Source organism: Protopterus annectens, chromosome 5.part1 (genome assembly GCF_019279795.1).
Source record: "Protopterus annectens isolate FY-2018-M chromosome 5.part1, PAN1.0, whole genome shotgun sequence".
Lineage (NCBI taxonomy): Eukaryota > Metazoa > Chordata > Ceratodontiformes > Protopteridae > Protopterus > Protopterus annectens.
The window spans coordinates 357,462,514-357,476,895 of record NC_056736.1 but is presented as its reverse complement, the minus strand read 5'-3'; the positions used below and the strand labels follow the sequence as shown (position 1 = coordinate 357,476,895).

Below are 14,382 nucleotides of genomic sequence, written 5' to 3'. Positions count from 1 at the left end.
TATTTGATGTCTTTCTGTTTTTTTGCTTATTTATTTACAAAAAATATGATAAGCTACATTGAAGGCTTCTGCAGTGATTTACAATTGATGTAGTCTTGACTTTTGCAGCATTCGTACCTAGGCACTTCACCATAATCCATGCAAATAAGTCATGCTTATGTGGTCTGTACAGATGAAAGCATTTGTGTTACTTGTGTAAGAGGAATAAGTTTTGCTTGACCTCAGCTGGTGAACAAATTACTGAATTAAAACATTATAAAGGCACATAGTTGAGTGCAAACTCTAATCATACAGCAGTATTGCACAAGATGTTGCATTATGCAACACAGAACCTCATGGAGACATCTTCCTCTGCAATGCAACAGACCACAGACCTTTCTGTCCTCACTATTTGGAAATAACAGCATGTCTAGATGACAGGCAATGAGTGTCAGTCATAAGCATTACTAGGGTCAGAGCAGTAACTGCCCTGTCATGCATCAACTGCAGGCTTTCATTATCTCATCAATCTATTATAGCAACAAAACACACCTCTGTAATTCTGCTGAAGAAATGTGTGTTATCAACTCCACAGCTGGGTAAGTGATGAGCAGTTATCATTTGTCATACACACTGCCTTGTGATTTGATGAGGACAATGTGCCTGTAGTGTCAGAGACATTTCATCTCTTCAGAGTAGCACAATATTAAATGTGTTCTGTGGTGTCAGTGCAGCTGGAGATTTGCTTTCTGTAGCAGATCAACCAGCGAATGATTATAGGCATCCACCGAAAAGCTATGTAATGGGTAATTCAACAGCTGTTGTTGTCATTTACAGTTCAAACACAGAAAAAAAATGTATCCGTTTGTATTTATTTATTTTGAGGCTTACATAAATGCCAGGCTCACTCAATAGCTGTAATAGTATTGATATACATACTGAAATATTACCTGTACAAAACTCATATTATTTGTATCATAAAATATCTGCAAACTTTTTACCAACTGGGTAATTACTTCCTTTTCATATTTATTTATTTGTATAGCTGTATTATCCAGAGTAGAACACTGAAATGTGGATCACATGTTACAGAAAAAAGAAAATGAATCAGATACACACAGTACCAATATATATATATATATGTATATATATATATATATATATATATATTTATATAAATTGTAGAGACAGATGCTGTCCTCCCAAACAATGATAACATAACTTAAATAACTTGTTCCACAAAACGGATGACAGTATTTGTAGCTACATTATTAGTGTTTATCTTTTATATCTATACATATATCTGTATTTATGTCTATACATACATATATATCAATCTGTATATATATATATATATATATATATATATATATATATATATATAAAAACATATATATATATATATATATATATATATATATATATATATATACACACACACACAAAGAGAGAGAGAGAGAGAGAGGTATAAAATTAGGTGACTGTTATATGGTTAAATGGCAATTTCATCTAAAGATAACTACTAAATGTGGCTGAACGTTAATCTAATTAAATGACAGTTTGGTTGAAATTCCATTTTACTGAATGTGTCATAGTTACATATACTTACGTAATACAGAAGTAGGGATATATTTCAGTGTAAGAAGAGACTTCAGCATATGCTTATGGTCACCTATACAAATCCACTGCTGACGTGCTTCATATATGTGCACTGGCTAAAATAAAACCGGATAAAACTATCTAGAGTAGCAAATTCAAGCAACCTGCACCCCAAATAATGTACATTTACAGCACAAATGTAGATTTTGATGATTGTGTACACATTAAAGTAAAACGTAAGCAGAACGCATGGATTCAGCTGCTAGTGTTATGTCTGACAGCTCCTGACACAAATGATTTGGGGTGGGGAAGCATAATGGATAAGGTGTCTACCTTACAAACACAAAATACAAGGTTTGCTCCTCGCCTTGGAAAGGAGAGCTAGACTTAAAATGGCCCCCATGGTCATTAGTCTAGTAATTACCTATGAAGCTATAACAGGGAATGCTTAGATAATATCCAGCTAACAGCACACAACATTTAACCAGACCGAAAATGTTTCTGAATGAAGTTTAGGTTTAAAAAACAGAAAAGGAAAGGAAAGTTGCTCACTTTATTAAGAGACTGGAAGACAATTGGAAACATAACCATGCATACAAGAACAAATATAACATGTAAAAAAACAGCAAAACAGTTACAGAAATTTAAAATTGCATAAAACTGCTCTTTACTCACTTCTGCCCCCCTTTCTTGTTGAAAGCACATGCCAGTGCTACTACCTGGCCAGTGGCTCGGCTGATGACAGGAACATACAACATGGAGTAGACCTCAAAGCCCAGTATACTGTTCAGTTGTGCATGCTCCTCCTGCCAGTGATACAAATGTAAATGTTACCAATTATCAAATGAGAGGTTTGCCTTACCAGTAATGCCTCAAATATCAGTAATTTAGCTGCATACGCTGTTTATATGACACTGAGGGAACTTTTTTCATGGCAGACAGATAACAAGCCAGATTAAAATAGAAATTATTTCTAAATGAAACACTTCATGATAAAAGGCTACATTCAAATAGAAATGATGTCTATATGAAGTACTCCGTGACATAAGGTAATAGCAATCTAACATGTAAACAGAATCTGTACAAATGAATAGTCCTAGCCTATACCTGCACAATAATCATTACCATTTGATCAGTTATAACAACATATTGTCATGTTTTTAGATTAAATACTTATAGTGTTATTCTTAACAGTCATTACTTGCATAAAACTTAAACAGAAAATCTTTTATCCATGAAAATCTGAGTAGAATGTAATATAATATATTGCTAATAAAATTATCTTCTCAGAAATTGTACCAGTGATTCTGTCAGCATTTCCTTTTTACATTTGGAAAACATAAGTGTATTATAATTTTTAGCAGCAAATTACACATCTACATATAAGACACTTTAATTCCTGTTATGTTAAATAACACATCAAGAGCCTTACAAATTTAGTATTTTAAATATTCAGAATTTTAAAATTAACATACTTAATCAGACCGACTGTTATTCTCCAAGACGGTGTTTCATTTTTTTCCTAATGTCTTTTCTACAATATGAAATTACCTGACAGCACTGAATGTAAGTTTTAGTGCCTACACATGCAGAAACGTATCATAATTTAATAAGTGCATTTAGAAATAGGACAAAACATTATAGGTTCATAGGTTCATAGGTTTATACTAGGCTATCTGCCCTAAGGCATTTATAAGCCTAGCCCAAATTATTGTGGCTTACGCCACCCCTTATATGAAAAAATACTGTGCCCATTAGTTTGTTGTGCCTCTGTCCAGCAGTGACCCAGAGATGATTCCCGGGGTAAACCTACGATCTCCCATCCACAGGTCTAGATTTCTCTTGAACAGCGTCAGCGAGGTGCTCTGCCTCACATGGACCGGGATTTTATTCCACAGCATAGGGAGTCTCTGAGTGATAAATCTATCCCTCCAGCACGTCCTATTTATATCCGTGCTAAGGTTTAAGTCGCTTGCTCTAGTGGTTTTGGTGGATTTGGATTTTTTGAGGGTTTTTTTCACATACCTTAGCACATACCTTTTTTCACATACCTTAGCTCTAGTGGTTTTGGTGGATTTGGATTTTTTGTGATTTTTTTTCACATACCTTAGCATAAATGTTATTGTGTAATTATTAATAAGACATCAGAAGTTATGTATAACATATAGTTTTTTATAAACCTGTTTTACAAGCAACATGTGTAGCAGCAATATTATGTACTATAATCAGTGCATCCAAAACAACTTATCATTAAGGAGAAGCAAATAACACCATATCCAGCATAATTTGTGTGGATAAGGCTTTAATGTTTTTGTCTTTAAATTAACCAGTCTCAGGAGTAGTTCTGTGTGTAGTTTCACATTCTAATCATATTACCCGGCCCCCTAGATTTACTCCAACTTTTGGTAATTATACAAATGAGATCAGATCTGTGCTATTATCATTTTGACATATACTTCGTAAAGACTGATAATTTAGTTCTATATTACCATCTACCATCAGTTTTACATATTGCAGGAATAAGAATCTGGGTCAGATGCTAGGGACACTCAAATATTACAATAAAGTTGATAAACCCACCCCTCATGTTGATTTGGTGAAAGAATGCTCCTCTGAGACAATTGCAATATTTGTACAAAAATAATTCAGAGACTTACTACTCAAAAAAGTAGCAAATATTTTGCTATACATGAACATATTACTTTCACATACATGTGGGTTATTTACCTAGCATTTGTGGAACATTTTATATTGGCCAAATATCTATATCCTTAAAAACACATATCAGAGAACATTTGAATATAGATGTAAGAAACATTCAAATGTTTTATATAAACATAAATGATACCATCCATCTGCTAAATTAACTTTTATTGGGATTGATAAATATATGCAAAACAATGAAAATGTTCATTATATGTCTACAAACGACACATAAGGCACATTTATAGATACTAAGGATGGGAGTATTATTTCTCCTAGTTTGAATGATTTGTTTTAATAACAGCATGATGGTAGTAAAAGGCGTTTTATGTTTTTTCTACTAGCAGATGGTACGTTGTGACTAGTGAAAAACTACTTCTGCTTTTCATGACTACCAAACAGGTTTATTATAATTGATAGATGTGCAGCATAGCTTCATTTTTATCCCGTTTCTGTTGATGAGATCAAATTTTTATATTGCCAGAATTTGTTATATGGTCCTTTTATCAGCAGATCGTCATAGAATTTAGTTCATATTTACTTTTTAAAGGTTATAAATTTAATACATTTGATGAAATGTATATATATCCCGCTGTCACATTTCATATTTCTTTTATCGTGTTATTTTTAAGTTCAGCAGATGTGCGTGGCTTCATGATCTTTAGTATTAACCAAGAGTGATTCTTCTTTATGTATATAATGTCTCAGGCAGTAATGGTTAGCTCTACTGAAGAAACTGACTGAACACAGATGAAACCAGTCTTCTTTTGTTTGTATACCCATATGTAATACAGCCATTGTATTGTAGAGCTGGTCTCTTAGTGCTGGTCTTTTCATCGATTTCCTGTTTAGCGGCCCAGCAACATAAAACAGATGGCAAGAATGAAAGGTAACACCCAAGTAAGGAGAACTTGTTTCTCGGCCTGTTTTAGCTCTAGCTGCTCCCACTACAGCATCGATAATTTGACTAAAGAAAGATGTACATTTTGTTTGCATTAAATTCGGTTTAGTTCTCTTAATTCCAGACAGACTGGAATTTTCATGATTTTTTTTTCTAGTGAGGTCACACAGGACTCCACGTTAATCCACTCATTACAATTACCATATCAGCAGTGAAATTCATTATACTTATGTTAGCATTAACACACACACACACACACACATACACACACACACACACACACACACACACACACACACACACACACACACACACACACACACACACACACACACACACAAAGTCATTACATAAGAAAAAAATCAAGAACTAGTACTGAACCATGCAACCTCCTACCCCCTCACAGTTTCCATTTACTTGGTCTGGGGGGCCTTAATCTTGTAGTATTACTCACAATAGTAAGAGAATTGTGAATTGCTGCAGGACCTGAGCCTTATTTAGTACACTTCTACAATTTTACTGCTTGCATTTTCTTGGCCCAGGGACCTTAGTCTTGCACTGCTTACAATAATGAGAGAGTTGTGAATTACTACAGGATCTGAGCCTCATTTATTAAAGTTCTACTGCATTTTTACTGTTTGCATTTTACTTAGTCCGTGCACCATAGTCTTTCAGCATCACTCAAAATAATGAGGGAATTTGAATTGCTGCAGGATCTGAGCCCTATGTACATACTTATACTACATTTTTATTGTTTCATGACTGGATTTCTCTCTAGTTCATTTCCTATAACGTGCTGAGATGTGCTGCAGTGGTTTGCAATGCTCTGTATAGATACAGGCACCTAGAGCTGTAATTTTCGTTATAAAGCTTCCTCTGCTATTTTCTCAAGTATCTAGCTGTATGGGGAGCAGTTACTTTGCCCTTTGAAATGCATTAGCACAAGAGTGTTGTTTTAGATCAATTGTAGACCTCACTAACCAAACCCAACCACTCCAAATTTAGTTTGTTACAACTTCCACTCACACTGCCCCTCAAAGATCACAAAAAAGAGGATATGTAGCCATGGATGTGCACTTTCTTACTGCCTCTATAGCCAGCCTGGTGGAAATGGGCATCCTGAGACAATGTAGCAATTTTCTCATGTTTACTGACAACCTCCTTATTCTTAAACAAACCCAACCAGTATGTGAGTGATGCAATTACACTATGTCTTTGGAGGTGAAGCTTTCGAATACAGACATTGATATCTCCAAAGAGGTTGCCAGTAAGACACACACACAGTACACTACACTACAATGGATCCAACACACAAACTCAGATATGGTGAGGCTTTTAAATGCAGTTTACCTAAACTTCAAAGCCCCCCCCCCATATGCTATCCTCAGCAACATTCCAAACAGTCAAAAAGACAACACTCCTTGGGACACATACAACCACAACTCATAATGTCTTATCTGCTAAGCACTTGATACAGACTACCATACAACCCAATATATTGTTCATTTGAGAGTCTATTGTGAGACAGGCTGGTGCCCCACTCACCAAGATGAGTGAGGAGACAGTCATGGTCAGTAGCCTATCAGTGGCAGTGATCTACCAGATCACACATGCACTCAGGATATTGAACCACAAGCATCAGTATGACTCTGTCATAGCCCATGTGGGTGTTAATGACTTGAGATGTACCTCCCTGCACTATATGAAGACAGACATCATAGAGCTTTCAGATTATGTGTCCCAACCAGGTATGCACCTAGCATTGAGCAGCATTCTACCTTTTCCAAGGATGATACCACGATATAAACAGAGGATGAATGATTTTAACAGTTGGCTTAGTTGCTGGTGTCATTATACAGGGATCCAATATTGTTTTCTTGGGAGGACATGATCAACAGACTATGCTACATTGCCAGGGATGTTCTGCACATGTCCTTGCTAGGCTTTTGGATATTGGTCAAAATATTATCCACTCATATAATCCCTTTTTTAGACATTACAGTCTGATAAACCTTCCAACACAGTAAATTCTACTCAAGATAAACTAAAGGTGTTACTGCTCCATGTTAGGCGTATCAGCAAGAAGCTGTAATCCCTGGAAGCGCTCATCATCCTGGAGAGTGTTGACATCTGTGCAGTGACTTGTCATGGTTTAAAGCTACAGAAGGCAACCCAGCAGAGCAAGGCTATAATGTTTCCACACATTTAGACCAGCTACCACACAAGAAGGGACAAGAGATGTATCAGTCTACATAAAAAGTAAAGACATTCAAGATTAGTCAAACAATATGACATGCTTGAGCTACTCTATGTCCAGTTAGCCTAAGGAAAAGCCCAGTACCATATCCTTGCTAGGTCCCAATCTATGATCCAGGATAACCATACCATGTACTTGAATGTACTGGAGTCACTCAATCTTCAACTCGGCATCATATTCATTGGCGATTTCAATCTCACCATAAAATGGGATGCATACACAGACACTAACATGCAGGCTTAAAAATTCCAGGATTTTGTAAATGCAAATATCTTGGAACTGCTACCCTGCACACCTTTTAGGGGTGCAAATATCCTGGATCTGGTGCTCAGAATTTCAATGAATGTTGCACAACCCCTAGTGTAATGTCCTCACTGGTCAGATCAGATCACAGAATGGTTATCCTTGAAATAAATATAAAGCCCAAACTCTGAACAAACCCCAGAAACTTTAAGAAATCTTCCAAGAATAACTACCTCCTTTTAAGTGATGGCATACCTAAATTCCAAGCCCCTTCCCCCAAATCAGAGAACACTGTGGCCTCTGTGGAAGTGTTTATAGAAACCCTGTACAAGCATGTAAGTAACTCCATAAAAACAGCAGTATCAAACCAAACCAAATTAACATAGGAGAAACTCCAAAAGCAAGCCCCCTTACTGGGCCCCCAGTATAAATGGATTGTCTAATTAAAGAAAATTCCGTCCAAAAATAGGAAGCACTATGTACAACAGGCAAAAAAATCTTCATCAGCAGTCTCAACAAGCAACTCAGGGCATTAATAAAGTCACCAAAGCCAACTCCAAATCAAAAATAGCCTCATAGGCTAAGGATAACCATAAGGCCTATTTTAGTTTTGTATGCAGCCTTTAATACACAACAGTCTGCTGAACTAGTGGTAAATGAAACTTGTGATACTGAACTTTATTTGCTGGCCAATAAATTTAGCTACAATCTCATCCCCCAGTCACCCCCAGTTACCCCCCCAGGAAATGCCCTCTACTATTTCTTCCCCAGCTACCACTAAAGAACAGGTCCTCACTGCAATCTTCAAGGCTAAAACATTGCATCAGTGGGTCCAGATAATATCCCAGGATGCCCGCTAAATAAACATAAAATAAACATGACCTATCAGTCCCACTAGATATCCTATTCAATCACAGCCTCCAGACAGGCTTCATCCAGAGGGATTGGAGAACTCTATAACATCAGCAGACACAGGGAACTACAGAGCTATAAATCTGACTAGTCTTATATGCAAGACCATGAAAAGAATTATCATGGATGTGATAAACAAAGACACTGGAGATCTTCAAACTCTGAACCTGTCCCAGTACAGTTTCATCAAAGCCAGGTCATGCCTACTCATCTTGGTGGACTTCTTTTCACTAGAGCCATGGATAAGGACTAAATGGTGCATTCTGCCTACCTTGACCTGGCAAAGGCATTTTGCACAATACCTCATTTAGGTATTAAAGAAAAACTGGCAAATTTAGGCATAAATTCCTATGTCACCTGATGGATAGCCAAATAGCTTATGGATAGGACAAAAAAAGTTAGGATGGGGGAATCCACCTTCACCAAGAGGCCTGTTTCTAGTGGTGTCCCACAATGCTTGGTACTGGTACCTCTCTTATTCAGAATATGTTTAACTGAAGTAATAGTAAATAGAGCGTGGTTTTGGCTGACAAATTTGTTGATGACTGCAAGCTGAGTGCAATTACTGCATTCTCCAAAAATGTAAATATTCTCCAGGAGGGGTTCTCACAGACAAATAACTGATGAAAATAGTCCTGGCCTTAAACTCGGTGCAAAAATGCATAATTATACCCTTTAGGAAAATGACCACCCCTGCAAATTACAACATTGATAACACTCTTCTAAAGGTAGATGCAGTGGTAAGAGACTTGGGTTGACAGTAACCTGAACGTTGATCACCATGTGTCCATGGTGGTGAGAAAATCCATCTACGTGGCACACCTTATAAGTAAGGGCACAGAATCCAGATCTACAGAGTACATAGTCCCACTGCAGTTAGTCCTCATTAGACTAATAATCAAGTACAATGCATCCTTTGACATATCCCTGACCAGGCATTTGTAACAGCTTGAATGGCCACAGAGATTTGTCCCTAAAAGAATACAGGATATAGATAACATGTCCTATATGGACTGCCTCAAAGCTCTGTCCCTGTACTCTGTCTCCTACAGAATACTGAGCGGTGATCTATGCTTAAGTTATAAGGCCTTCAATGAACCAGCCTGATGGATCTGCTATACATTTGCTAAACAAACATCACTAGAAGTACCTAAGGATCAAAAACTCGTCTGAGACATAAAAAGTATGTGGAAGGGACAGGTATGTGTCTCAAAGATTACCCCTTCTCTGGAGCAGACTCCATAAACATGTGAAGCAGAGCTCTTCTCTGAGCATATTTAAATGCAGTTTGGACCAATGGATGGGAAATCACAAATTCAACACTGGCTTGTTGTCTGTGTCCCTTATGGACAGGGGTATATTGTAGATGGTCTAAGGCACAGACATATACCAAAGCCATTCTAGTCAGTGGGTATTGATAACTGGGAAAATCAGGGCATGAATGGCTAATCTTAAAAAGGCTGTAAGGCCATTAGACTAGTAACCCCCTATGACCCTATGATTCTATGAATCCAGAAAATTATTTCAAATCTCATTCGACATTGTTTTATTTTAAATAATAATCCATACCATTTTAATACAGATATACTGAGATACAGCTTACCCTGTACACAGCAAAAGCCTCAACATGGTTCACAATATCAAAAGGGTTCAGATTCAGAAATAAGGCAACAGCTGTCTTATTTTCATCAAATGCCCAACAGACTATTTAAAATAAAGTTGAAAGGGCTGCTTTTATGCTGAAGGAAGTCTGAATTCATACTTTTCCCTAGACATGTTCTGTCAGTTTAGTGCAAATGATTAAAGTGAAAAAACTGCTAATTTGTTTCATCCAGTAGTCTTTGGTTAGATTCCTTTATCTTCCATTTGCCTACTATGTGACTCTCTGATCATGTCATTTAACCTGAAAGTGCACCTATTTTCTTGGGTTTGATACCCTCAGCTTCCATTTGCCCACTTTGTAACTCTGAGCATGTCATTTAACCAGAAAAAAAGTGCTACTATTTTTTATACTAATACACTTAGTTTCTATTTATTTATCAGCAGCAGCAACAGAAGATACTTTATTCTAAATATTTGCTGTTTTTCCCAAAAATTGTGTATCCCATCCTCCTGTTTATTATTTCTTTTTGTTTGTATTTTAGTGAGGTTTTTGAACATATCAAAGAATACTTTTAAACATTTTTTTAAGTCAGCATACACACAAACTAAGACAATACATGAATCTTGCCAAAGTCATTAGTTGCATTAGTTTCCAAATAAGCGGCCGTATAACAGGTCATAGTACTAACCAGAAACATTCTTAAAATGAAAACAAAAATCTGAATGTAGCAAAAATCAACTCACATCATAAAGGATAGTTGTCAAATGATATAGAGCTGAATGTCATGCAAGCAAAGAGAAAACAAATAGAGGGAACTAATTAAAATTATAAATGAAGAAACATGAACATGGGAGAACTTCAGGTTTGATAAAATGGACAATAGCTGTTCTTTACTGAAACTGTTTTCTTACATTTCAATATAAGTCTCTTTCTGTGTTGCAGTATTCCTAAAATCTGGAGTACCCTGTTCTTATGGAAGGAGACACAACTCATAGCTCAAATGCAATGAGAGTATCATACTTGGAAAACAAATAACTGATGTGCAAGAAAGATAATCTGACATGGAAGAAATGCTAGAGTATTGGCATCTTACTGTATGTAGTATTGCCTGTGATGTAATATAGTATCAATGGAAACTGAGAATCATTGATTGTTACCTAAACAAACAGCTCTTGGACTAGTTATGTGCCCAACTTTTTTTTACAAGGCATAAGAAGGAATTTAAGTCTCTTTTAACAACAAGCAGACTGTTGTGTTACTTACTTCACTTATGTCCTGCAGTGTGAGAAATCTCTTCTTCTCTACAAACTGTTCCAAGCGAGCAAAGGTCATCTGTAAGAAACCAGTACAAAGCCAAAAATAAAATACATTAGCTAACATGTCATTCAGTACAGCAAAGCCAGCATGGGATTGCTATATTTTATTTAGGTTTTATGTTGACCTGAACATTTAAATTGTGAAATAAAAAATATACAAAAATGGCTGTCTGCAGAAATCCATCATTTGACTATACACTGCCTGTTGAATGGTAGAATTTTGATGTCAAATGTACACATTAAGTCATGTCCTGCATATCCACGTAGTGATCTCCAAAACCAATATACAGATAAATGAAATGTAAATGTCTTTATAGCTGAAAATTAGATTAGCATAATGAGGTATGTACCACTTTTAACCATTTTACTGAAATAAATTCTGTGTTCATACAAAACACTTAGCTAAACCTACTGAGGTATTTAATGAGTCACTAGAATTATTTGTTAGTTTATTTATTTTTTGCTTTTGTTTACCAGGAAACTTTGACTGAGTATAACATCCATTTCAGCAGAGGCCTGGGGTGAAAAACTCCACATACAAAAGGTTATACAATTTTGTGAATTAAAAAAAAAAAGAAAATGTGCTGGTATAAATGAAAGTGTGTATACCAAAAAGCATCTGCTGTTATTATACAGGTCTATATCACTTCGACAAAACGGCAGAAGTTCAAACACCATATGTTCAAACTTCTAACCTCAAATTGCAAAACCATCAAAGGCTTAGAACAGCGATTTTTTTTCCCAGGGAAAAAAATCGCTGTTCCAAGAAACACACACACAACACAAGCACACTAGAAAAACAGCAATCCACACACATACACTTAAAATCCTACATCTAACCCTACACTAAACTGTACATACACTACTATCTATCCACTTACCTTAATCCAAACCCTAACCCTAAGGTCCGTCACTATCGCACACTCACCTGACCCATGCCTTAACCCCAAAGTCTGTGACTATCACACACCCACCTCACCCGTACCCTAACCCTAACTCACCTAACCTGTGCCCTAACCCTAACGTCCACACAATCGCACACTTACCTGAACCCGACCCATAACTTTCCACAACAGTGCTAAAAATCGCAAAGCCACAGAAATGGCCCACCAAATTCTTTCCCTGGGAAAGAGTTTGGTGTTCCATGGCTTCGCGATAATCAGTTTTTGAATTTCACAGTTCGAACATATGGTGTTCGAACTGCTGAAGTTTCGACGAACTGATAGGAACCCTTATTATACAATATTTAAGTTATGGCAAGAAGGACCTCAAGAATAACATTTGGTGGGGGGGGGGTGGAGCCTAGATGGCCAACTGAGAGCAGTGAATTTTGAGAGCTCCATAAACTAGTATAATAATATAGGAAAATGTTATTATTTTCAAGTTTAAAACATCTGAAATATATAGATAAACTACTAAACTACATAAATATCAATTTTGGTGGAGATATACAAAAATATTCCTGTCAAGTAACTTGGAGATATATTGAGTCACTGAATATGAACAACTCAAGGAATTCTCATCCAAATGCAGCTTTGATGACATCTACCTTACAGGAAGTATCTTTGAAGACGGATGGCTTTAAAAATGACTTAGAAAACCTCAAATTAAATTCTCAAAAACAGACTGATACTCTTAAGGAACTATTACAGCCACACCATACAAAAATAACAAATATAGAGACTTCTCTAAATTACATTGAAGAGAGACTCAAAGAGGAAGAATTCCAGGAAACTTTGACTGCACAGTGGTGCAGTGGTTAACGTTGTCACCTCACAGCAAGAGGTTCTCCGGTTCGATTCTCGGCTGGGGTGCCTTCTGTGTGGAGTTTGCATGTTCTCCCTGTGTTCACGTGGGATTCCTCTGGGTATTCAGGTTTCCTCCCACATTCCAAAGACATGCATCTGGAGCATTTCTCACCAGGCCTCCGCTGAAAACAGGCTCTGTGGAACCTAGTCGGACTTTCCCGGTCAACAAATGATAAATAAATAAATTAATTAATTAAACAGAATACATGGCTGCTTAACAAAATAGATGACTTAGAAAACACGGAAAGGAGAAACAATATAAGGATCTTTGGTCTGCCTGAAAACTGAAGGAGAAGACATCATTTAATTCTTAATAACCTGGATTCCTGAATTTTTAGACTTGAAAGGGGGACTTTCATTTGGAATTGAATGGGCACATAGAGAACTGAGGAAACCTGCTTCTAACTCAACAGATACTCCACCTAGATCCATAGTTATAAAATGTCTTTCATTTCTGGACAAGGAACTAAATAAAATCACCCTTAAAATACAATCAAATCCTGATAAGGTTTGACAATGATTATTCTTCCAGAATACTAGAACAAAGGAAAACAGTCTGGCCAATAGTAAAACTGCTGAAACAAAACATTAAAGAACAGCTGGCCTTTCCAGCCAAGATAAAAATACTTTTTGCCAATGAGATGAGAGAGAACCTTTAATGACTTAGAAGAAGCTACTATATTCATCAAGAACAATAACATAGTGTCTATCCCAGAAGAAATGGAATGGATAGCCCCCACTCTGAAAAGAATAAAAGAAACAAACACTTGGACTGATGCTAGAAAGAAGAAATAAAAAACTGATTCAAAGATAGCTGTCCCCCCAAAAAACTCTTACAACTACATCTCTTAAAGTATCAACTGATATGGTACATCACTTGTCATCTGTTTTTATTTAAAAAAGGAGGGTTTCTTAAACAACTGAGAAACAGTAACGATTTATTCAGAATGTTCAGAGTCCAGTAATTCTTCACAAACAAAGGTAAGTCAAGATGGGTTACTATTTACATTGTATATAAGCTAAACCAAGCAACATACAATATAAACATAGACATTTCTATT

At 36.4% G+C, this 14,382-nt stretch overlaps 1 protein-coding gene across 1 annotated transcript in view; it reads right to left on the bottom strand.

Annotated features, from left to right (window-relative positions):
* The window catches only part of PDE2A (phosphodiesterase 2A), a 1,720,394-nt gene that overhangs the window by 515,752 nt on the left and 1,190,260 nt on the right, over nucleotides 1–14,382 (bottom strand). Inside the window, exons 12-13 of the mRNA XM_044072778.1 lie at nucleotides 11,461–11,529; nucleotides 2,254–2,384 (exon numbers count right to left, since the gene is read on the bottom strand). Coding sequence (XP_043928713.1) covers nucleotides 2,254–2,384; nucleotides 11,461–11,529 — 200 coding nt within the window. The remainder of the gene's footprint in view (nucleotides 1–2,253; nucleotides 2,385–11,460; nucleotides 11,530–14,382) is intronic.